Source organism: Monodelphis domestica, chromosome 1, assembly GCF_027887165.1.
Source record: "Monodelphis domestica isolate mMonDom1 chromosome 1, mMonDom1.pri, whole genome shotgun sequence".
Lineage (NCBI taxonomy): Eukaryota > Metazoa > Chordata > Mammalia > Didelphimorphia > Didelphidae > Monodelphis > Monodelphis domestica.
In genome coordinates, this window is record NC_077227.1 from 697,516,017 (window position 1) to 697,540,048 (window position 24,032).

At 37.0% G+C, this 24,032-nt stretch overlaps 1 protein-coding gene across 4 annotated transcripts in view; it reads right to left on the reverse strand.

Moving 5' to 3' along the window:
- The window catches only part of MBTPS1 (membrane bound transcription factor peptidase, site 1), a 90,100-nt gene that overhangs the window by 26,301 nt on the left and 39,767 nt on the right, over positions 1 to 24,032 (reverse strand). For all 4 annotated transcript variants that reach the window (XR_008914881.1, XM_003339773.4, XM_056810190.1 and 1 more), the window contains exons 5-10: positions 12,944 to 13,054; positions 12,469 to 12,578; positions 7,814 to 7,930; positions 6,956 to 7,023; positions 2,856 to 2,958; positions 369 to 520 (exon numbers count right to left, since the gene is read on the reverse strand). Coding sequence is in view for 3 of the 4 variants with exons in the window: in XM_003339773.4 (XP_003339821.4) it covers positions 369 to 520; positions 2,856 to 2,958; positions 6,956 to 7,023; positions 7,814 to 7,930; positions 12,469 to 12,578; positions 12,944 to 13,054 (661 nt within the window). In the remaining variant the exon portion in view is untranslated. The remainder of the gene's footprint in view (positions 1 to 368; positions 521 to 2,855; positions 2,959 to 6,955; positions 7,024 to 7,813; positions 7,931 to 12,468; positions 12,579 to 12,943; positions 13,055 to 24,032) is intronic.

Sequence of the window (24,032 nt, forward strand, 5' to 3'; positions counted from 1 at the left end):
AACATGATCAAGTGGCATAGAAAGTGAATTATCGTTTATTCTTCTATAGTTATATTTCCCGAGTAGCCTCTATATGAAAACGAGTTGTAGAACTACAACCTAAAGATTTTACAGCACTATGAAAATCACTCAAAAACAAAACAAAAAAGAAAACCCTACAAATAAATATATACAACACATACATGATGTTCCTATATCTCTGAAATACAGACTTATGATCAGCCCTCTCCTGTTGAGTCATCAAATGCCTCTTCAACTGACTGATGACCCAATCAATCCTGAAAAATTAGGAAACAAAACTCCAAAGAATAGGACAGAACCAGAATGGGGTATATCTGAAAAGTTTGATTCTACTATTTACTACTTACCTGACTAGCAAAGTTACAGCACCTGCTACCACTGGGGAGGCAACACTTGTTCCTGAGAGGGATCGGCATCCGCCCTTTACACCAGAGCCTCTCACTCCAGAACCATAAGTGACAATATCTGGTTTCACACGACCATAACCACCTGGGAGTTCCTACCAATTAAAAAAAAAAGAGAATTTCTCACCTCCCTATTACAATTATATACTGGCACAATAGATACTTATAGTCATAGTTCATTTAAATCTGAATGTAAATATGGATTGTTTTAGAGTATATTGAAATGCTGCATAAGAATAACTTCATAAATATGCAAGCCTCACCATAAAATTTCCCCACTGTATATATTGTACAAGAATGTTCATGATTATATGGAAATAAAATTATTTTCCTGAATTTTATGATGTTACTTCAAACTGATATAAATACTTCCATCAGGTTCAGAAAACATTTAAAAAAAAAAAAGCAAAAATTCCATTTTCATAATCCATTGTTTCTATCAAAAATATTCACTCAAAACAAGAACACATATCCTTCAATAAATATGGATGTTTCCTATAAAGATTTTATAGAAAGGCAACATGAAGACTAGTTCTAAAAAGAACATATAGTCATGATTTCCTAAAATGTGCTGGGGAGGGACGCCAAGTCTATCCTTATTCACTAGTAATTTGACTGTCCTTAAGCATTAGGTCAATTTTCTTCAGATGGCTAGCCCTTCAATGTTACCACATATAGATTTGGGTTTTGTTTAAGGAAGAAGAGCTATAGCAAATAGATAGCAAATAGCTATCTAGCAATGAGATGGTTATCTCAACAAATCAGGGAAGCTCTTGACATTAACAAAAGTGTTTGAGAAGAGGCTAAATAGCTACCTGAAAGAGCCTCAAGTAATCTGTGTGCTAAAAGCTGAACTAAATGAACTCTGAAGTTCTTTCCAATTTAAATCCTATAATTCCATCTGTTTCTAAACAGATTATTTTAACTCTACATAGTCCCACCATATATATATATATATATATATATATATATATATATATATATATAACTTTTGAATTAGAGCTGTGAACTTCTGTTAATATTCTGGCTTCCTTAAAGACAAAAGAAGGGCCTAGATTATTAAGCAACGATTATTCTGAAAACTCCCAAATTACATCACTCCCCTGTACAAAACCCTTCAAATGTTTCCAATGGCTACCAGGAAAAGGTCCAAAGCTCTAAGCCTAGCATTCAAAGCTTTCCACAATCTGGCTTCAACCTATCTTTCCAGTTTGCTTCATTCATTCATTCATTCATTCATTCATTCATTCATTCATTCATTCATTCATGTATGTCCCTCATATATGTGGACCCTCCCAGCCAAACAAAATTACTTCTTATACCATACATTTCCTAGCACCTTCTGACCTTTCACCCCTTTGGTTAAGAATGTTGCTCCATTTGAGATACTATTCCTTGCAGTCACATCCCCTGCCACATCTCTGCCTGCTAATAAGCCACCTATCTTTCAAGACCTAGGTCAAAGGCTAATCTTCCCTCAGTTGGAAAGTGAGTTTGCTTGGGGGCAGGTAGGTGGCACAGTGATAGAACCCCTGGTATGAAGGTAGAAGATTCTGGATTCAAATTTGGCCTCAGACACTTCCTAGCTGTGACATTCTAGGCAAGTAAGTCATTTTACCCCCATTGCCTGGCCCTTACCATTCTTCTGTCTTAGGGTTTGTTTGTTTTTTAAGTTTGCTTGGAGGCAATGAGAGATTAACTGGCTCATCTATAATCACAAAGCAACTCAGATCCCAAGTGTTTCTGAATTCAAGCCTAGCCCTTGGTGTACTATGCCATCACTGTTTTTTTCCCATTATATTCAAATTTTTATCATAAAGATTGCTGTAGAGATCTGTGCTGACTTATAAATTCAAGGAAAAAAACTATGTCTCACTCATCTATTTCCCTCAGTGCCTAGCACAACGCTCTGAACATGGTCACCCATCAAATACAGCAGATTATTGATAAACATCTACTAAATTAAGCTCCTCTATATATAATGAATACCCCCCCCCAAACCATTTTAACACAATGACAAACTCTTGTTTAAAATATATTAAATATCACTAAGCTCTAGGCTACATTGGCCTTCTGCTTCTCTAGCTGAACCATTTTACAAATTTCCTTTCTCCTTGTCTGGGCATGCCCTTTGTTTACATTTGCAAAGCAATGTTATACCATTCCACCCTGTGGTAAACAGACTACTCCACTTTCAGTCTAAGAGCTCATTAATGAATCAAGCCAACAAGGTTGCTGTCTTCTTTCTAGCAGATACCAGTAGCCTTTTGTCTTCCAATCTAGGGAAAAAATGGTCTACCTGTTGTCCTGGTTTTGGAATATGGACCTGCCTCTTCCTCATCTACTTAATAAGCCTATCAACAAGCTTCAAGGCTATCAAGCAAAATGAACAGTTTTTCAAATGAGACTAAAAAATAAAGAAAAGCTTACCCAGGTAGTCATTCCCCTAGAAGAAAAGCGAGCTATATTATCTTCAAAGTCAATTCCACCTACTCCTATCACATCCATCTGATCAGCAGGGTTATTGAGAGTGCTAAATTGAGGCACAAAAACAAATTAAAAAAAAAGCAATGAATAATCTCAGTAATAGTAAGTTCCCATCCAAAACGTCTATGGCTTCACCATGTTAATTCTGTGACAAACCCTTTTCAGCTCTGATGGACTATTGCCTGGGAACAACTCCTTTTGTTTCCTGAACATGACATCATCATCTCCCTTCTGGGCTTTGATCTCACCTAGAATGTCCTCCTTACCAACTTGACCTTTTGCCTCATCTTCACCACACCAGCCCAAGTTCTACCCCTATGGGAAAGCTATGCCCTCTCCCTACCCTATCGTCTGAATTTTTGCACATTTGAGCCTCATAATTCAGCAAGAATATATGCCTGTATCACTTGCTAATTGCTTCATGTGCATTATTCTTTGCCAACTAACTCTTTCTCCTCTTGTTTCCCTCATGGCAAGAACAAAGAAGGGGTGCTCAGGAACTCTAATGACTTGCATTATATTTGTGGATTCATCCTCCACAGCAATGGGGTCAATCTCAAATTGAAATGGGACCATGATTTCATATATAAGGATTCCTGTGAGTCATAAACTGAATTAAGTTTTAAAATCTAATGTTATCTATGTTTTGTTGTATTTTTATTTCCAATTAACATTTTAATATGATTCAAGTTGTAATTGGGAAGGGTGTACCAGGGGCTTGGCATCACTGTTCCAAAGCAAACCATGAGGCTGTAGATAATCAATTAAGGTATTCTGAACTCCTAAAAGCCAAGAGTCCCTAAAAGTCAGTCAAGTAATCTCTTTCATATTCACTTTATGTTCTATACTGGTACACAAACAAGCAACAATGAAACTGAAGGGAAAAGAAAAAAATAAAAGTACCTAGAACTCTGCTCAACAGTCTGATAACTGAGACAATGAATTCAGTGAGTCAGATGTAAATGGACAGTCAATTTGTATTTCTTTGACTTACTATCAAAAAAGTAGTCACTATCATAACACTGACACTAACTGAATCTATATGACACAAAAATATGATCAGCATTTCTGACATTTTATTTTATTTAAATTTTTTAAATTTTATTTAGTCAATTTAGAACATTTCCCCTGTTTACAAGAATCATGTTCTTTTCCTCCCCTTCCCCTATCCCCTCCCATAGCCAATGCACAATTCCACTGGGTTTTACATGTGTCCTTGATCAAAACCCATTTCTATGCCATTGAAGTTTGCACTAGGGTGATCAATTAGAGTCTACATCCCCAATCATATCCTCCCCATCGATCCATGTGATCAAGCAGTTGTTTTTCTTCTGTGTTTCTACTCCCACATATTCTCCCTCTGAATGTGGATAGTGTTCTTTCTCATATATCCCTCAGAATTGTCCTGGATCATTGTCCATTACATTTGATTGTACCAGTGTATCAGTCTCTGTGTACAATGTTCTCCTGGTTCTGCTCCTCTTACTTTGCATCAGTTCCTGGAGGTCATTCCAGTTCACATGGAGTTCCTCCAGTTTATTATTCCTTTGAGCACAATAGTATTCCATCACCAACAGATACCACAATTTGTTCAGCCATTCCCCAATTGAAGGGCATCCCCTCATTTTCCATTTTTTTGCCACCACAAAGAGCTCAGCTATGAATATTCTTCTACAAGTCTTTGTGTCCATTATCTCTTTGGGGTACAGACCCAGCAGTGCTATGGCTGGATCAAAGGGCAGACAGTCTTTTAGTAGCCTTTGGGTATAGTTCCAAATTGCTCTCCAGAATGGTTGGATCAATTCACAACTCCACCAGCAATGCATTAATGTCTGACATTATTTTAAGGAAGTATGTCAAATCACTTTTTAGTGTTTACCAAAATAAAATCCTACAGAGAGTCTCCATATGGCAGAGATTTCTTAACTACTCATTAACTGTTAAACATGCTAAATATGTTCTTTACCAAAGCAATCTATTCTTACTAGTGACAACTATAATAATGATAATTAATAATAATTGTATACGTAAAACAATTTGTATAGCACTCTGAAGTTTCCATTGCACTTTTCAAATATTATCTAATTTTATGCTCACAAAAACCCTGAGAGGCAGGTGCTAGGATTATCTCCATTTAAGAGATCAGAACCTGTGGCCCAAAGAAGTAAGGTAGTTTGCACACAGTAAGGTAATGTCAGAAACTGGCTATGAACTCAGGTCTTCCAGACTATAGGTCCAATGCTCTATACACACATGGTACCATTTAACAGCCAGTAGTTCACTAGTCAAAAGTATTTAGGGAGTCCTTGCTATCTGCCCAGAAGAGGATAAGATGAACTCTGCCATCCAGGGTTTTTCCCCCACTCTTAACTAGGCAGTAACATATATGAAGAGGATCTTCACATGTGAAGGTTATACCAGTGAAACAAGTTCTGGCAGGCCCTTTGACCAAATTAAAAAGCCTTCAGGTAGGGGCCTGGCAATTGATCTATTGATCAAGGATCAGCCTAGCTAAGTCTGAAGCAATTTGTCACTTAAAGTAAACAGACTTAACATGTAATAATTTTTCCAGACGTATCAATTCAAAAAGACAAAGATGCAAAGGGGTTGCAATTTGCATGAGAGGAAAAATACCTACACTGATGGAATCCTGTTATCTTTGAAGTAAAAACTGTGTAGTACTGATAAGTCAGAATTCAAAGAAAGGTAATCAATTTATGGATTGAGAGTGGAATGATGGAGAGTGGAAGAATGGAGAGAATCTTCATAAACAAGAGAAGAGAGAAGATAGGACAGAGGGAAGCAATTTTGGTAGATGCTGACCAAAGCAAGCCCCACTGTCACTAGATTTCAGTTTTCATTGAAGAACTAAGGGGGGAAAGGCCTGAATGTTTCTCTCCTTGCCTTTCCCCCACCAGTACAATGTAACTAAGGATACAGACCCAAGCTGCCACTCAATGATCTATCAGGAAATAGCACTTCATCCAACCAAGCTCCAAGACACCAAGATTTGAGGGCAAAGCAGAGGTCAAGTCTTTTTCCATTGCATTTACAATATAGCAAAACCATGAAGGGGTGCATGGTTTTTACTCAAAGACAATATGAAACATTCAAGAAAGGGTTCTTTAGGACTTTCTACAAAGAAGTAGTTCTTTCTTGAGGATTAACTACAAAAAGCAGGCCACCTTTACTTCAGCAATGAGTGTAATAGGACTAAAAACAATTTATAAGCAGTTCACTCCTTTCTGGTTCCTCACCACCTCCCCTTTAGCCCAGCCAAACCAAACTGTTCATCAGTTCCCACCCAAGTTTCTTCTGCCCCAAAGGCATCACTTATGCTAGTTCTTCTGCTTGGAATGACCTTCCTAGCTTCCATTTCTAACCCCAAGGTTCCCTGTGTGAAGTTCTTGCTCCTACCCAGCAAGCCTTGAATCTCTGATGACTCCTTCTCCAGATTCATACCCATCCTACTTGAGACCTCATGTCTTCTCATGTCAACCAGCACCTGCTTTCTTCTGGATACAGCTGGACAGTTTATGCCATTTTTACACCAGAACCTCACTCTACTTTGTTACAGAGGGAAATTCAATATAGAGAGCATCTATCTCTCTTTGGATGGCATCTCTTGAAAAGGTTTTCAAGGTATGGACCCTAGGAGGTTTGACTGTACGCATATCTCATAGGATTTAAGAGTTGGAAGGGACCTTAGAAACAATGTACTCCAATCCATAACTCATCTTGCCTTTGAGAAAACTGAGGCCCAGAAGGGTGACAGGAACTTCCCCCAGCTATCAGTTATTCATTTATGGCAGCTATAGTTTGAGCACAGATCCATATATTCCATCAAAAGCTAGCACACTTTTGAAACATGTATTTATTGAATCAAATAGAATATTAAAAAGGTAAGAAATCCTTTACAGTAAATAGAAGCTTCTGAATTTGAATTAAGTGGCTAATGGATATAAATCACCATTATCTTTAAAAACAAAACATCAGTAATGATAATTTCAGAGAGAAATCTTTATACTTAAAAAGCTACTTACCCATAGAGAGGCCCATCATTACCAATAGCAGAAACCATGATGACATTGTTAGCTGTCAATTCCCATACCTAAAAGAACAACAACAAAAAAAAAAGCACAGAGTATTGAATTATACCTTTTTAAAAAACTGTGTAATTTTCCAGAAAATAATAAGTGGAAAGACTCTCCTGAAAAAAGTAGGATTTTCTCAAACTTCCCCCTAAAATGTGCACATTTTTGTAACTATGGAGAGTTTAGTGACTAGTGAGAGGATAAAAAACGGCCAATTACCTGATCATACTGTTTTGCACATTAGTACATATATAAAATACAATCAAATATATGTTCTTCCCAATAGGAACTGGACAAAACATAGTGGCTTCTGGTTTCCAAGTGCTTTCTCCACCATTCTGGCCAAGTTGGGAGACAAAGTAGGCTATTCTCATTCAACAGATGAAGATGGTGAGCCTTGGAGAGTGAGGTGACTAGCCTAGAGTCACTCTGCAGGAAAGGGAAGAGCAAGAACACAAATGGATTTCTTCTGAAAGACTCCCAATCCATTGTGTGCTCTTTTTTCCCATAAGCCCAAGGCTCCTTCTCCAGTTACAAACTCAGGAAAATGCTCCAGTTACAAACTCAGGAGCTTATTTCAAGGAAAGAAGAAAGGGTATTAACATGATACTATATATACTACCCCTAATTAACAATTTTCCTAATTTGTAAGACACGGGATTTATTGAATCCAGCTTCTACCTCACAAAGCCACACTAACACTGTAGAAACCTACACACTGCTCCAGAAACGAACTAGCCAAAGACTAGGTATTCCAGGAGTCATAGCCGAAACACAACTTATATTCTCTGTAATTTTTCTACAAACCTTGTCAACAAAAGGATGATCCATGAAGTCTGGGCCACCAATGCTGAGATTTAGCACATCAATTTTCTTTAAAATAGCATAGTTGAAAGCATCCAAAAACCAAGATGTATAAGAAACCTAGTCAATTGAAAAATAAGTTGTTTTAGTGTTTCGGTGAGGCCTCTCACAATGTAAAAAAAAAACTGGAATGTTATAAATGTGATGTAAAATCATTGACATTTTCCTAGCATAAAATACTTTTACTTTGTTGAATAAAGCTTGATTTATAATCAAAAGTTGATTATGTAAGTGAATAATTTTTTCCCATTAATTTCAGTTATGAAAATAGAGATGTTCTTACATAATACAATTTTGGCTTTATTTTATCCTCAAAACAATAAGAAACAAACCACAAACTTGAGAAAATTTTAGATTTTATTTTAGAATGTTTACTGCATATTAAAAAGTAAAATGATAATTAAAATGCTGTAAGGGATCCATGATGACTTCAGGTATATATAGTCACTCTCTCCAATGAGGTAAAGTACATATACATCGTAGCAAGTAGCACCATCAATTTCTATGTCATGGCAGGTAGGTGGCTCATATAAAGCACCAGGTCTACATTTGGGAAAACCTAGGTTCAAATCTGGCCTGAGACACTTTTCAGTTGTGTGATGCTGGGCAAGTCACTTAACCCCAATTGACTAGCCCTTACTGTTATTCTGCCTTGGGACCAATACTCAGTTATTAATTCTAAAATAGAAGGTATGGGTTTAAAAAAAAAAAAGAAAGAAACTGCCACCTGGTAGTGGTTAATCACTTGAGAAGGGTTTGAGTTCTTTGCATCTGCTAAGGCTAGTCCTCAGGAACTAGATACAGTTCTTCCCCAGACCTGCCCACATCAATGAGAATCCAAATGACCCTCATCTCAGAAGGAGGTCTCAGATTTAGACAATTAGAATACTCAAAACAAATCAAAGTAGAAAAAATGCCTTCAAACTGAAAAAAAAAAACAAACAAAAAAGCCAACTGAACAGTAGCTCCTTAGGACTAAACTCAAAGGAGCAGAAAATGGAGAGTCCTTTGAATTGACTGGTTAATCCACTGTTCTCTATCCCAAGGTGCACATGTGTATTTCAAACTCCAATAATGGAAACAATCCTTCTACAAGGGTTTGTTTACCTTGACATATGCCTTAGTTAATCTTTACCAAATGACAGGATGTTCAGTATGCATTGTTCCTTAATGTAGCAGAAGAGTACTGGGTACCATTCCAAAATGCTAAGGACTGGGCCCAAGTTGAATTGGGCAAGGAAGAGAAAGAGAGAAAGGGGGAAAGAGCACTGTGATATGAATGTCCACACAGTGGCTTTCTCAATGTAGGATACATTACTTTAAACATCACCAACTGGTTTCAAAGACTCAAACCAGGAATGAGTTACTAAAATGCTAACATTTACCTATTAAGAATGTTTTTAATAAGTAGTTTTTAAACTGGTACCCTTTTTAAAAAAATCATTTTCCTCTATAATTTGAAGATATATCTACAACCGGAAACTTCCCAAGTTTGGGATTTACCAATAAAAATTAGGGCATTTTTTTCTACTGAATCCTATCAATATAATTTTTTAAGCCTGCAAATTAAAATGGTGATTTTTGAATTTTCAAATACTTTTCATTTCATGAAAACTTTTAAAAGCACAAACTTAACTTTAAAGACACTATACTTCACATATCCGTTCTTTGCGCGCGCCCCTTTTTAAATTTATGAAACATCATCCCTAGCTAAGTAGTATTTGTGTAGATGGAAAATTTGCAACACTTGAGTTACATTCCCAGTATCCTTTTAAGTTACATCCTCATTTTATGTAAGGATGCTTAGGAGATAAATTTGGCTGAGATCCATGCTGCAGGGTTCTTTTTTTGGTAAAGTGCTGCAGGTGTGAGTCTCTGTCTCTCTTTGCTCTGCTCACTTGACTGAAAGAACCGTTTTTCTTTCCCCTCTCTTTTTGATTATTATTAAAAATCCTACATATGTTACTTTAAGCCATTTTAGAGAAGGAAACAGAAGCCCTCTGAATTGAAATGACTCACCCCTGGCCCTTCAGCCACTACAGATCAAAGAGTTTTTGACTTTATGCCCCAAGGACTGGTCACTACATCACTCTGCATTCCCTACAGAAAGAGGGTAATTTTATGATGCCTTCAAACTCAAAAGATGGTATCACAGAATGAGAACTATAACCTCTATGTAGAAACAATGTAGTTATATTCCCCATTCAGAAATATTTTATAAACATTACATGCTAAACTAGCTCATTTTAAAGCACTATATAATGTCACCTATTATATTTCTAATTTAAATTCTATTTGGTCTGGAGTTAATCTTTGGCAGCTATGAAAAAGCAGGCTACAGAATGAACATTTAAGGGCCATTCTTTCAAATGAGCAAATACAATCAATTTTAGAAATAAGAGAACATCTACCTTGACTAATGTGTGTGGGTTTTTTTTAAAGCAAAGTAAAATTCCCTTAAGTACAAGGATTAATCAGAGGTTACTTTAGAGGCGAAATCAAGTATAGTCTTCCTGTAGGCTACAGAAATTTTTTCTATTTTAAAAATTTGTTCTACATTGAGGTATTGTTTGGGAGCTGAAAAATTAAATCTTTTTTTCTAGTTTATGAATAAATGTGAAAAAAAATGAAGACTGGACTAACTACATAATGTACTTTAAATTTAATTGAAATAGGCTGTTGCGACACTCCCTTCCCCAGTCCCCATTTATTGAAGGATGAAATTGTAACGGTAGAATGGTATTTTAGATATTATTTTTCAAATAAAATCCCTAACCTTTCTCGACTCTCCTATTCTCTTATTATACTTTGCTGACATCCATCCTACATTTCATGCCATGCCTAGACTCTTAGAAAGGGCCATCTACATATTCTCTTCCTCCCTGCTATGTTCAACTTCCACTCTGCACCTATGCACAGTCTGCAAAATATTCAACCAAGAATGATTCAATTATTTGTATTTGTTTTGACAAAAATCATGCATGTTGTTTAATAAGTATTCAAAACAGTCACTTGCTTAAATTAGATGAAACAATTTTTCTTTCTTTTAAACCCTTCTCTTCTATCTTAGAATCAATACTATGTATTGGTTCCAAGACAGAAAAACACTAAGGGATAGGAAATGGGGGTTAAGTGACTTGCCCAGTGTAAACCTTAAAATTTCTTAGACTTATAAATGTTGGAAATTTCACCATTGGGAAATTTGATACTTGAAAAATTCCCTATTGATAGTAGGAACTCTATTGGAATGTGAGCCCCATTGGCATGGGAGGTTCCTCCTCCTCCCTTCTTAAGATTACTTTAGGACAGAAACCTTTTGCTGAACAATGGAAAGGGCTTTGACCTATGCTTAAGCACAGAACAGGAATTTCTTTGAGTCATGATTGATTTTAGAATTGATACAATAGAGATACTTGGAATGACAGAACCAGGTCTTGGAAAATACAATTTCCACCCCACTCAGTCCTAACAGGATTTAGGAAGGGCTGCAGCAAAGGATCAAGATTTAATTATTTGAGAATATGACCTTCAACAGACATGTGCAAAGCCACAGACCTCTGGGCGGTCCTGGGTTAAGCTAGAGCCACCATTGGCACAGAGAAGACATGGACAGTGATTGGTAGATGTGAGAACTGAGGGGAGGGAACTTGGATGGTTTCCTTAAAGATAGAGGGGTCTGAGGACTGAGGGGGGTTGGTTGGAGAGGTTTTTGCTCTGAGAGGTGGTGCTTTGAGAGTTGGCTCTGAAGGAAGCTGGAGGTGGAGGCCCCTGAGACTATTTCTCCATTTTGGTCACGTGAGTGATAGGGACTGATCTCTTTTCTTTGCCTCAGCTATCTAAGGGCTTGGGTCTTTTGGCCCAGCCTAAACAGAAGGAGTATTTAAGCCCTATTCCCTTCTCTCCCCTTTCTCTCTCCCTCTCTCTCTCTATCTCTAATTCCTTTCTTCCTCCTGTTTGTAATTAAACTCTATAAAAGGTTGACTGCTGACTTGAGTTTTCATTTAGGAATTACATAGCTGAATTCCTTGGTGACCTTAAATTAATATATATCAGTCTTTTAAAGTGATTTCCTTGTCACACCAGGGAGGAAGTGTATGAAGTCACATTTGAACTCAGGACCTCCTATCTCTGGACCTGACTCTCAACCCACTGAGCTATCTAGCTGCCCCCAGATAAAATTTCAATGTTTCTTCTGTTAAAGGTAATGAGACTAATAGTGAGTGTAAGGCTAAAATGTCCATGATTTTCCTTACTGAATCTGATGGAACTAATTTCTTCTCTCAACCAAGTGAATCATCTCATTAGTATCTGCCTTAACTAGAACAATTAGTTTTCAATTGTGACTACAAAATTACTTACCTAGGGGGAGAATCAAAATTATTGCTTTATAAGGTGTACTCTATACTTTATAAAAATAAGTGTATATCTAAGTTACTAAGAACATGGATGAGTTGTAAAGAATATGGAGTATGATTTCAGCAAATAAAATGAATTTATCTTTAAAAAAAAGAAAACATGGTTAGATTTAGTTTTTCATTAGTGAGTGGCAGTTAGATTTAAATCAAATCTGACCAACTTTATACCTCAAAATGACCTACCTGATTGTTGGTGAAGACTCTGAAAATATGTAACTCTGCATCAGGAGCAAATCCTTGGCATTCCCTCATGCTGGCTATCACACCTGCCACAAAGGTACCATGGCCCAAACCTGTTGCCCACAAGGAGAAATCATACTAAATATGGTCGTTTATTTACCCTTCCCAAAAAAACCCAATTATTTGGAAGCAAAGATTTCATTTCCAGGATCCCTGCTACACATAGTACCGGCCTTTTTTTCCCTCAAGACCCTATTTTCCAAGTTTCCTTCTCTGGGGGAAACTTCAGCTACCATAGAAGAGAAACTTAGGTCTATGCTAAAGAATTGTGGTCCCAAGATATAGAATTTTAATAGAAAAAAAATGGAGGACAGAAATGTATTTTTATGACAGCACAGAATAGTGGGAGGATGGCTTAGACATAATCTTTGAAAACATACTACTTGTATTTTTTTAACAGAGCTTCTTGGTCACCTACCATCATCTAATGTTCTCTCATTAGTCCAGTTGGTTCTCTCCTTGACATTTTTGAAGTGGGGATGTTTCTCACTTAGTCCAGTATCAAAAACAGCAACTCTTACACTAGCTCCTAATTTCAGAGATAAAACAAGATCATGTTTAGCTAAATGTGTATCTTATAAGTCTATTTATCCACATGGTATATATCTGAACAATGAGATTAAAAAAAAAACACAATGGAATTGAATTAGTAAGGAGAAAGGCTGGAATGGAATACCAAGATTGTAGTAGCCAGGATATTTTGAGAGTTGAGCCCATGGTCTCCCAAAGTCAGGGGTCCTTCTGACTAAGTGGAGTGGTCAGGCAAATAATGAAGAGGTGAGAGACAGCTGAGTGCTCAGACCTGTGCTTAGGCATCACACAGCTGTTCTGCCATTGCACAGAGTTTGCATTTATTTTATAGCTTCAGTGAGTACATGCTTTTCTGGCACAAAATTTAATTCTCAACATACATGTTACCATAGAACCTAACAACAGATGTGAAGCCTAAGGAGATAGTCAACAACACATTGTTGATAAGTGTAAGGTCGGAGGGTAGAATCAATATGACCCAGATATAGGTTGGGGAATTCAAAGCACAGATTTGCCAGAAGCTTTTATGCCTAGAAAAGAGGGTCCTATCTAAGTGGGTATATAAGAATCCTTAGTTTTAATTTTGTAAGTGGGATCTCCTGGTAATATTCTGAGGAGACAAAGTGGGACATCTGTATTAACCCTGCAAGCATGTTGCTCTCATCTATTTTTCCCAGGGCTAATTAATAATAATAATCATAGCAATTCCAATAATAAGGGGATGTTAATAAGGAAAGTCACTTAGGGGGGTTTTGGTGGGTGTTTCCAACCTTCCTGGGGCCTATTTTGCAATCCCTGTTTTCCATGTATGATCGTGTCAAATAGCATGGTCTTCGATGGCTCCCAGCAAGGATATACAAAGAAAATGAAGTTGGTGCATTTTATAAGAATTTGCTTACCTAATTCAACCATTCAAAGGGATTGTGTATGAGAACACAGTGATGAGCATTGCTACGTAGTGCTGTTGTGGTACTAAATATATAACTTTGGTTTCTGTGTCTGTGGATGCTCTCTTCATCACTCCTCATCTGGGAATGCCAGTCAAAGAAGCTGTAGGGTTTGTGGCTATGGGGGACTGTGTTCATCTGTGACAAGGCAGTTTTGAAGTCCTTGTGCTGGCCACATTTTATACACTGGAGCCTGTCTATGATAAATGATGTGCCTAGAGTCAGTAGACAAAGTCTCTCTGAACCCTTCCTAAGTTCTGGAGACAAACCTATCGGCTCCCAGACAACTTGACAATACGACACTTCAAAAATCTATTTTAGGAGGAAACCCCTATCCTAAAGTACAGTATGTACTTTACTGCATGCATGTATATAATATGCCCAGTTTAGGACAACAAAACCACCATCTCCCAGAGAAATATACCAAGTCCCCATGGCCAGAGTCACCATAGCCATTCCCACAGGGAGAAATAACCAGTAAAGCCTGCCCACGCACATGAGCACACACGCGGCACGCGCGCACACACACACACACAGGTGTTCACACATGCAGAAGATCCCATATAGTTCCTATCCTGGTCCCCTCAAATTGGGTCAGAAGGATCCAATTGGCTGGAAGATAGCAAAAGAGTAATAGCAAGAAGGAACAAAATACACCAACCAACAGATTAAAAAAAAAAAAAAAAGCTTGTGTCTCATCTTGTCCAAGACTGGGGGCTCCTTTCTACACCATAATTCAAGAGCAGACTGCATTTGGTCCTTCTGTTATTTCTTCCCTACTGCCCTGGCATATTTGATTTAGCTAGATTTCAGCTGGCTACACATAGTAATAGGCACATGCAATAAACTGTAATAAACTGTCTCTCTTGAGACAGACCATGCTGGTTTTCCAGCGGGAAAGCACAAGCAAGCATTAATCTAAAAGATGAAGCTGATAGCAAAGAGGAAAGTGGTTTCTACCCTTCAAAGTAATCCAGAAAATGGTCAGGCTGAAGAGGGTTCTTTTTCATGGCTGTGACTAACCATAACAATCGCTACCTTAAGAAATACCACATTCTTACCATAAGCCTACACCAACACTGCTTCCTAGACAAAAAAGCAATGACTTCTTTTTGAACAGGAGAACTCCTAACATGATATTTTCACAACTAAGGATTCCTTTTCTACTTATCAATCTAAATAATGATTGTTCCTTCTAATGTGATCTTTAGCTCAACCACAAGCCTTATCATTTGTATGCCACTTGACAGTTTTCATAAGTACTTTTCTATACTAAAATATATTCTCTTCCATTGGATTCTCAGAAGTGTCCTGGGAGATAGGCAGAACAGGTATAAAAATCCATATTTTAGAGATGAGAAGATGATTATACTAAGTGATTTGATCAAGACAACACAACTGGTCACCTAGAGCTAGGTCTCACATAGCCAATCTTTCCATTAGAAAATGCTGAATTGGGGACAGCTGGGTGGCTCAGTGGATTGAGAGCTAGGCCCAGAGATGGGAGGTCCTGGGTTCAAATCTGGACTCAGATACTTCCTAGCTATGTGACCTTGGGCAAGACACTTGACCCCTATTGCCTAGTCCTTACCACTCTTCCACCTTAGAATCAATTCTAAGGCAGAAGGAAAGGGTTTTAAAAAAATGCTGAATCAATAAGAACTTGACAGGAATCTCAAAATGTAATGCTCATTCACAAAAACAAAACAAAACAAAAAAACCAAATAAGTTGTTTTGGCCTCAAACTGACACAATCTGTATCAAAAATCACTAAAGCAGGAAAAAAATCCTAACAAAGACAACCTTCCCACCCCTGTGCTGATGTACTCTGCCAAATCTCAAGCAATACAAACATAACAGACAAGAAAAGGCAAGTATTTCAACACCCCAAAATCAGTGAGGCTGTGAGAAAAGGATATCCCTGACTCTATGTATTATTAACATGCTTCTGAGTCCCTGAATATAAGTTAAATTGTCAAGCAAACCATATTTTAAATCTGCTAGGACTTGAAGCTTACTATTTCAAAGTATCCTGAAGTAGTTAATATTTTTTTAAAGCAAAAATTACTTTTGCAATGCAAATAATTGTCTACTTGTTTAAATGTTTTACAAATTCAAATTATATATCAAGTTTTCTTAAAAACAAAGCAGACTTGGACGCAGCTAGGTGGTTCAGTGGTTTGAAAGCCAGGCCTAGAGATGGGTGGTCCTGGGTTCAAATCTCAAATACTTCCTAGCGGAGTGACCCTGGACACTTAACCCTCACTGGCTAGCACTCTTATTGTTCTTCTGCCTTAGAACAAATACACAATACTGATTCTAAGATAGAAGTTAAGGATTTAAAACAAAACACAAGGCATACCTGGCCCCTAAAAATGAACAATTGTGACAAATGAGCAGTGGACAGGAAGCCTTCACAACTAAGAAAATTACTGTCCTTCATGTTTATCATCTTTCTTGAGTTATCCCCATTTAGACATTAAGCCCAACAAAAAACTGAAGATAACACCCCACTAATAAAACTTATTCTTTCACTGTTATCAAAAATATTTAGTTGCAGCATTAGTCTTCCAAGTAAGCATGGTGGCAGTCTAGATGTGGGACACTTCCTCTACTCAGTCCCACCGATATAGACTCCCTAAAAAGACCCCCAAAATCATTTTTATACGAACAAAGGGACTCTACAGTAGGGCGCAGCATTGAAGGTACATGGAATTTGGGTATTTCCACACTATAAGGGGGGGGGGGGGGGGAGTTCCCACCCAAACATGAGCTGATCTACCTCCCCCACCCCACCTAGGGAGCCAGAGTCAGAGACAACACGCCAAAATCAGTGAGTGAGTGAGGGGCACCTCTGGAGTGAGCAAAGGGCAGCTCTAGGTCTTAGGCGCTGACTAAGACCACCAAGGACATACCCCCAAGGGAAGTTACACCCGAAATCCCATCCGGCTGGGGGGGTGGGTTAGTAGACTTCGGGCTTCCAGGGAACATAGTGCAGCTGCAGAGATTCGAGAACTTGCCTTAGGCAAAGCCCTTGCTCCTTAAGTCCATACAAAGAAAACCTGCCCAGCTCACTCAGATATCTGGCCAAAAAAGGGAAAGTGATGGCTAATTACACAAGGAGTCCTAAACTCCTTCCAACAAAAGCAAAAAAAAAAAAAGACAGTGACCCTCGAAAATTTTTAGGGAGGAAAAACCCAGGCTACAGAAGATATACAGGAGGAAATTAAAAAAAAAAAAAACCTTCTAAAAAATGGAAATTGTCCACAAGCTCTGAAAGAATTTAAATTGGAGTTTATAAAAAGATGGAAGCCTTCTGGCAAGAGAAATGGGAAATGATTCAAAAAGAGAATCAAAAAATTATATCTGAAAATCAAAAAATTACAGCAGAAAATCAAAGAATTACAGCAGACAATCAATCAAAAGGTTAAAGCAGAAAACCAGGCCTTAAGGACCAGAATTGAGCACCTGGAAACCAATGATCTTGCAACACAGCAAGAATTAATAAAGCAAAGTCACAAGACTGACAAAATAGAAGAAAACACAAAATATCTCACTGACAAGATGACAGATCAGGAAAACAGATTTGGAAAGAGAGACAATTTGAGAATCATTGGTCTACCTGAAAAGCCAGAAATAAACAGAAATCTTGACATCATACTACAAGAAATCCAAGAAAACTGCCCTGATGTTCTTGAACAAGAGGGCAAAATAGACATTGAAAGAGTTCATAGAACACCCTCTATAGTAAATCCCCAAAAGACAACTCCCAGGAATGTAATTGCCAAATTCCAGAGCTTTCAAGCTAAGGAGAAAATTCTATAAGAAGCCAAAAAGAGGAAATTCAGATACCAAGGAGCACCAATCAGGATCACACAAAACCTGGCAGTTTCCACACTAAAGGACTGCAAGGCCCAGAACATGATATTCATTAAGGCAAGAGAATTTGGTCTTTAACCATGAATCACCTATCCATCAAAACTTACTATATACTTCCAGGGGAAAGTATGGGCATTCAAGAAAATAGAAGATTTCCAAGTATTTAAAAAGAAAAGACCAGAACTAAGTAGAAAGTTTGATATCCAAAGATAAAGAGCAAGAGAAACATAAAAAGGTGAATAAGAAAAAGAGGGAAAAGGAGAAAAAAAATTTTTTTTATTCAAACTCTCTTCTTTAAGGGCTACAATTAGATCAAATTATATATAGTATTATATGGGGGAAATGTTATTAGTAACTCTCAAAAACTGAATTCATTATAATAGTAATTAGAAGAATCACTCATAGGAAAATATTAGGGCATTAAGAGCTAAAAGATGATATTAAAAAAAAGAGAAAGGGGGAATCGAAGAGGGCACCAAGAGATACTTGAAGAAACAAAATAAATAGAATAATCTTTTTGACATAAAGATATACATGGGAAGGGGAGGGGAAGAATACTCTTATTAGAAGGTGAGGAAGAGAGTGCTAATAGGGAATACTTAAACCTTACTCTCAGAGAAATCAAATCTGAGAGGGAAGAGCATCTAGATCCATTGGGATCTTGAATTCTATCTTATCCTACAGGGTAAGGGAGAACGTAAAACTAAGGGGGGGGGGGAGGGGAGGGAGTACAAAAAGGGAGGGAAGGAGAGGGAGGAGGGAACTTAACAGACCCTAAAAACAAGGGAACAAAAAGGGAGGGACCAGAAAGGGAAGCATATCAAGGGAGGGGATTAGGGAGAGTGTTTAAAAGTAAACCACTGGTTTAAAAGGATATAGCAAAAGAAGAAAGGACAGAACTAGGAGAGGATATCAAAATGCTAGGGAATTCACAAGTGACAATCATAACTCTGAACATGAATGGAATTAACTCACCCATAACACATAGACAAATAGGAGAGTGGATTAGAATCCAAAACCCTACCATATGTTGTCTTCAAGAAATACACAAAGGCAGGTAGATACTCACAAGGTCAGAATTAAAGGTTGGAGCAAGACCTATTGGACCTCAACTGAAAGAAAGTAGGCAGGAGTTGCAATAGTGATATTTGATGAAGCCAAAGTAAAAATAGACCTGATTAAAAAGGATAGGGAAGGTAAATACATGCTGATAAAAGGGAGTATAGACAATGAGGAAATATCACTAATCAACATGTATGTACCAAATGGTATAGCACCCAAATTTCTAATGAAAAAACTAGTAGAATTGAAGGAGGAAATAGATAGTAAAACTATACTAGTGGGAGACCTGAACCTACCACTATCAAATTTAGAAAAATCAAATCAAAAAGTAAATAAGAAAGAGGTAAAAGAGGTGAATGAAATCTTAGAAAAATTAGAGTTAATAGATATATGGAGAAAAATAAATAGGGACAAAAAGGAATATACCTTCTTTTCAGCAGCACATGGTACATATACAAAGATTGACCATATACTAGGTCATAAAAACATGGCATACAAATGCAAAAAAGCAGAAATAATAAACAAAACCTTTTCAGATCATAAGGCAATAAAAATAATGATCAGTAAGGGTACATAGAGAGTCAAATAAAAAAATTAATTGGAAATTAAACAATATGATTCTCCAAAATCAGTAAAAGAACAAATCATACAAACAATTTAATAATTTCATTGAAGAAAATGACAATGATGAGACATCCTTTCAAACTCTATGGGATGCAGCCAAAGCAGTACTCAGGGGAAAATTTATATCCTTAAGTTCATATATTAACAAATTAGGGAGGGCAGAGGTCAATGATTTGAACATACAAATCAGAAAACTTGAAAGCAAACAAATTAAAAATCCCCAGAAGAAAACCAAATTAGAGATCCTAAAAATTAAGGGAGAAATTAATAAAATCAAAAGTGATAGAACTATTAAACTAATAAATAAGACTAGAAGCTGGTATTTTGAAAAAACAAACAAAATAGACAAAGTACTGGTCTATCTAATTTAAAAAAGGAAAGAAGATATCAAATTAATAGTATCATAGATGAAAAGGGAGAACTCACCTCCAACAAAGAGGAAATTAAGGCAATTATTAAAAAATATTTTGCCCAATTATATGGCAATAAACATGCCCATCTAGCTGATATGGATGAATATTTACAAAAATATAAATTGCCTAGGTTAACAGAAGAAGAAATAGAATTCTTAAATAATCCCATATCAGAAAAAGAAATTGAACAGGCCATCAAAGAACTCTCTAAGAAAAAATCCCCAGGGCCTGATGGATTCACAAGTGAATTCTATCAAACATTCAAAGAACAGCTAATCCGAATACTATACAAACTATTTGAAATAATAAGCCAAGAGGGAGTTATACCAAATTCCTTTCCATTGTGGACTCTGTCAAGAGAGTATGGATAGCCCCTGGTATAACTACTATAGCCTCTAAAGTATGTTCAGCCTGCCCTATCTGCCAGGCATATAACCAACATGCATATCGTGGAAAAGCCTTTGGGGGACGTCCTCTGGCTTACACACCTTTTGAACATCTACAGATAGATTTCATAACAATGCCAAAGGCTGGACGTTATAAATTTTGTCTAGTAATTGTAGATCAACTAACCAGATGGCCGGAAGCATTTCCTATGACCCGAGCCACAGCAGATTTTGTTGCAAAGATACTTTTAAAAGAAATTATTCCTCGGTTTGGCCTGCCAGCACGTATTGACTCCGATAGAGGGAGTCATTTTACCGATTCTGTCTTAAATCAAATATATTCTTGCTTGGGGATAACTCCAAAATTCCATGTTCCATATCACCCCCAGAGCTCAGGCCAAGTGGAGAGGATGAATAAAGAACTTAAGACTATGATTGGCAAATTATGCACTGAGACCCATTTAAAATGGCCTGAAATTCTCCCTCTGGCCCTATTTTATCTTAGAAGCAGGCCTAGAGGAGACTTACATATTTCACCATTTGAGATGCTTTTTGGACATCCATCTATACAGGCTAAGCCTTTCTCCCTGGCTTATACATCGCTATTAGGGGGAGATATTACTATTGCTTCCTATATACAGGAGTTACAACACAAACTACGTGAACTTCATGAATCCGGAGCTGCAGTAGAAGCCGGACCATTAGACTTTTCTCTGCATGACCTGAACCCAGGAGATAAAGTTTATATCAAGAATTTCAAGTGAACTAGAGCAACTCAACCTTCATGGGAAGGACCATTCCAAATATTATTAACTACTCAAACATCTATAAAGATTGGAGAAAGAGACTCTTGGATTCACTGCTCACATGTGAAGAAAGCATCTTCTGCTGAGACTGATTGACTCTGTGACTCTATCTTATCATATGAATTGGAGATAATAATCCATAGACAAATGGATTTTGTTTTTTTCAAGAATATATTGAATTACTGATTTTTTTCTTGTTTTTCTTATTTCTTTTCTTTTATTTTTTGATCAGAATATTTGATTTTTTTCTCATTTTTTGTACTGAAGGTACACATAATATTAATATTATTTTCCCCTGCAGTAATACAAGTTAATATATATACTCTTGCTATAATATCAATATATGCCTAAAAGCTTTAAACTATGGGAGCCTGCCATTTATTGATAAAATATTATAGGACTGTGATTGTTTGTGTCTGATTCCAGGAAAAGGGATAAAAACAAGGAGCACAGACTAAACCTGAATAGTGCCAATAGAGCACACAAGAAATATTAAAGTGAGACTCGAGGTTGCGACGCTTAACTTATGTTTAAGTCGTAGGACTTCCTTGTATCTACACTCTTTTCGAAGTACTCAAACAAGTACAAAGCTTGACTATCATGCTGGCTCCCTATATCCCTGAATGGAAAAAATCAGACGAGGGAATGACATTTCCCCATCAAAATAGAATTCTAATTCTTTTCTTCTTATATTATGGCAACTTCCTGTAGTCTTGGCTACAAATGGCTAAGTGAAATATTACTGCATTCTGTCCTACATATTTGTGGGATAGAAATTACTTTAAAGTGGACATATACAAGACCTATTTTGAATTTTTCTTATGTTTTTTATTATTTTTCTATTCTTTTGATAATTGACACATACACCCCCATAACTGAACATTGCATGCTGAGCTAAACTTGCTATTTTTTAAAATACTTACTTCAGGGGGGATTGTATTTTAATTTAAAATCTAAGAATTTTTGAATTTTTTTTTGTTTGAGATTGTATTTTTATAAAAATCCAAGAATTTTGTTTAAGATTTTACTTTTATAAAAAAAATTCAAAGATTTTGATTCTGTTTGAGAAAAGATCTTCAAGAAAGAAGCTTGAAACTTTTATATCCAGAGAATGAACTGTTGCAGAAAGATGCTGAAAACCTACACTTCATCAAGAAGATCAAGAATGAACTTTGGATGTGATTGATTGGACTGAAATTTTGATTGAACATTTATTGTAACTGTACACATTTATGCCAAAAGGGACTGCCCCTAATTTGGCTTTCTGTCAATGCGCCTAGCAAACATTGGTTTTGCTTTCTTTTCTTTTCTATTTCCTCTCTCACTATTCTAATTTCTCTTAGAAAATTGAATATTGTGTATATCTTTAGTTAGAAGTGAATTTAGAACTAAAAAATGATTATGTTAAATGATCAATGGGGAGACTAGTCTCCCAATGATCATCAGGGGGGGTTGTAAACCTTAAAATTTCTTAGACTTATAAATGTTGGAAATTTCACCATTGGGAAATTTCATACTTGAAAAATTCCCTATTGATAGTAGGAACTCTATTGGAATGTGAACCCCATTGGCATGGGAGGTTCCTCCTCCTCCCTTCTTAAGATTACTTTAGGACAGAAACCTTTTGCTGAACAATGGAAAGGGCTTTGACCTATGCTTAAGCATAGAACAGGAATTTCTTTGAGTCATGATTGATTTTAGAATTGATACAATGGAGATACTTGGAATGACAGAACCAGGTCTTGGAAATTGCAATCTCCACCCTACTCAGTCCTAACAGGATTTAGGAAGGGCTGCAGCATAGATCAAAATTTAATTATTCTACTCTCTACCCTACTCAGGGTAACAGGATTTAGGAAGGGCTGTAGCAAAAGATCAAGATTTAATTATTTGAGAATATGACCTTCAACAGACATGTGCAAAGCCACAGACCTCTGGGCGGTCCTGGGATAAGCTAGAGCCACCATTGGCACAGGGAAAATGATGGACAGTGATTGGTAGATGTGAGAACTGAGGGGAGGGAACTTGGATGGTTTCCTTAAAGATAGAGGGGTCTGAGGACTGAGGGGGGTTGGTTGGAGAGTTTTGGCTCTGAGTGGTTGGAGAGGTGCTCTGAGAAGCTTGCTCTGAAGGAAGCTGGAGGTGGAGGCCCCTGAGACTGTTTCTCCATTTTGGTCATGTGAGTAATAGGGACTGATCTCCTTTCTTTGCCCCAGCTATCTAAGGGCTTGGGCCTTTTGGCCCAGCCTAAACAGAAGGGGTATTTAAGCCCTATTCCCTTCTCTCCCCTTTCTCTCTCTCTCTCTTCTATCTCTATCTCTAATTCCTTTCTTCCTCCTGTTTGTAATTAAACTCTATAAAAGATTGATGGCTGACTTGAGTTTTCATTTAGGAATTACATAGCTGAATTCCTTGGCGACCTTAAATTAATATATATCAGTCTTTTAAAGTGATTTCCTTGTCACAATTGGATACTAGCAAAAAGACTCAAGCAAGTGACCAGAAGGGTTATTCACTATGATCAGGTGGGATTTATACCAGGAATGTAAGGATGGTTCAATATCAGGAAAATAATCCACAAAATTGACCATATCAACAAGCAAACCAACAAAAATCACATGATTATCTCAATAGATGCAGAAAAACCCTTTGACAAAATACAACACCTATTCCTATTAAAAACATTAGAAAGTATAGGAATAGAAGGGTCTTTCCTAAAAATAATAAGCACTATCTATCTGAAACCATCAGCCAACATCATCTGCAATGGGGATAAACTAGATTTATCTATCAATATCTATCAATAAGATTAGGAGTGAAATAAGGATGTCCATTATCACCTTTATTATTTAACATTGT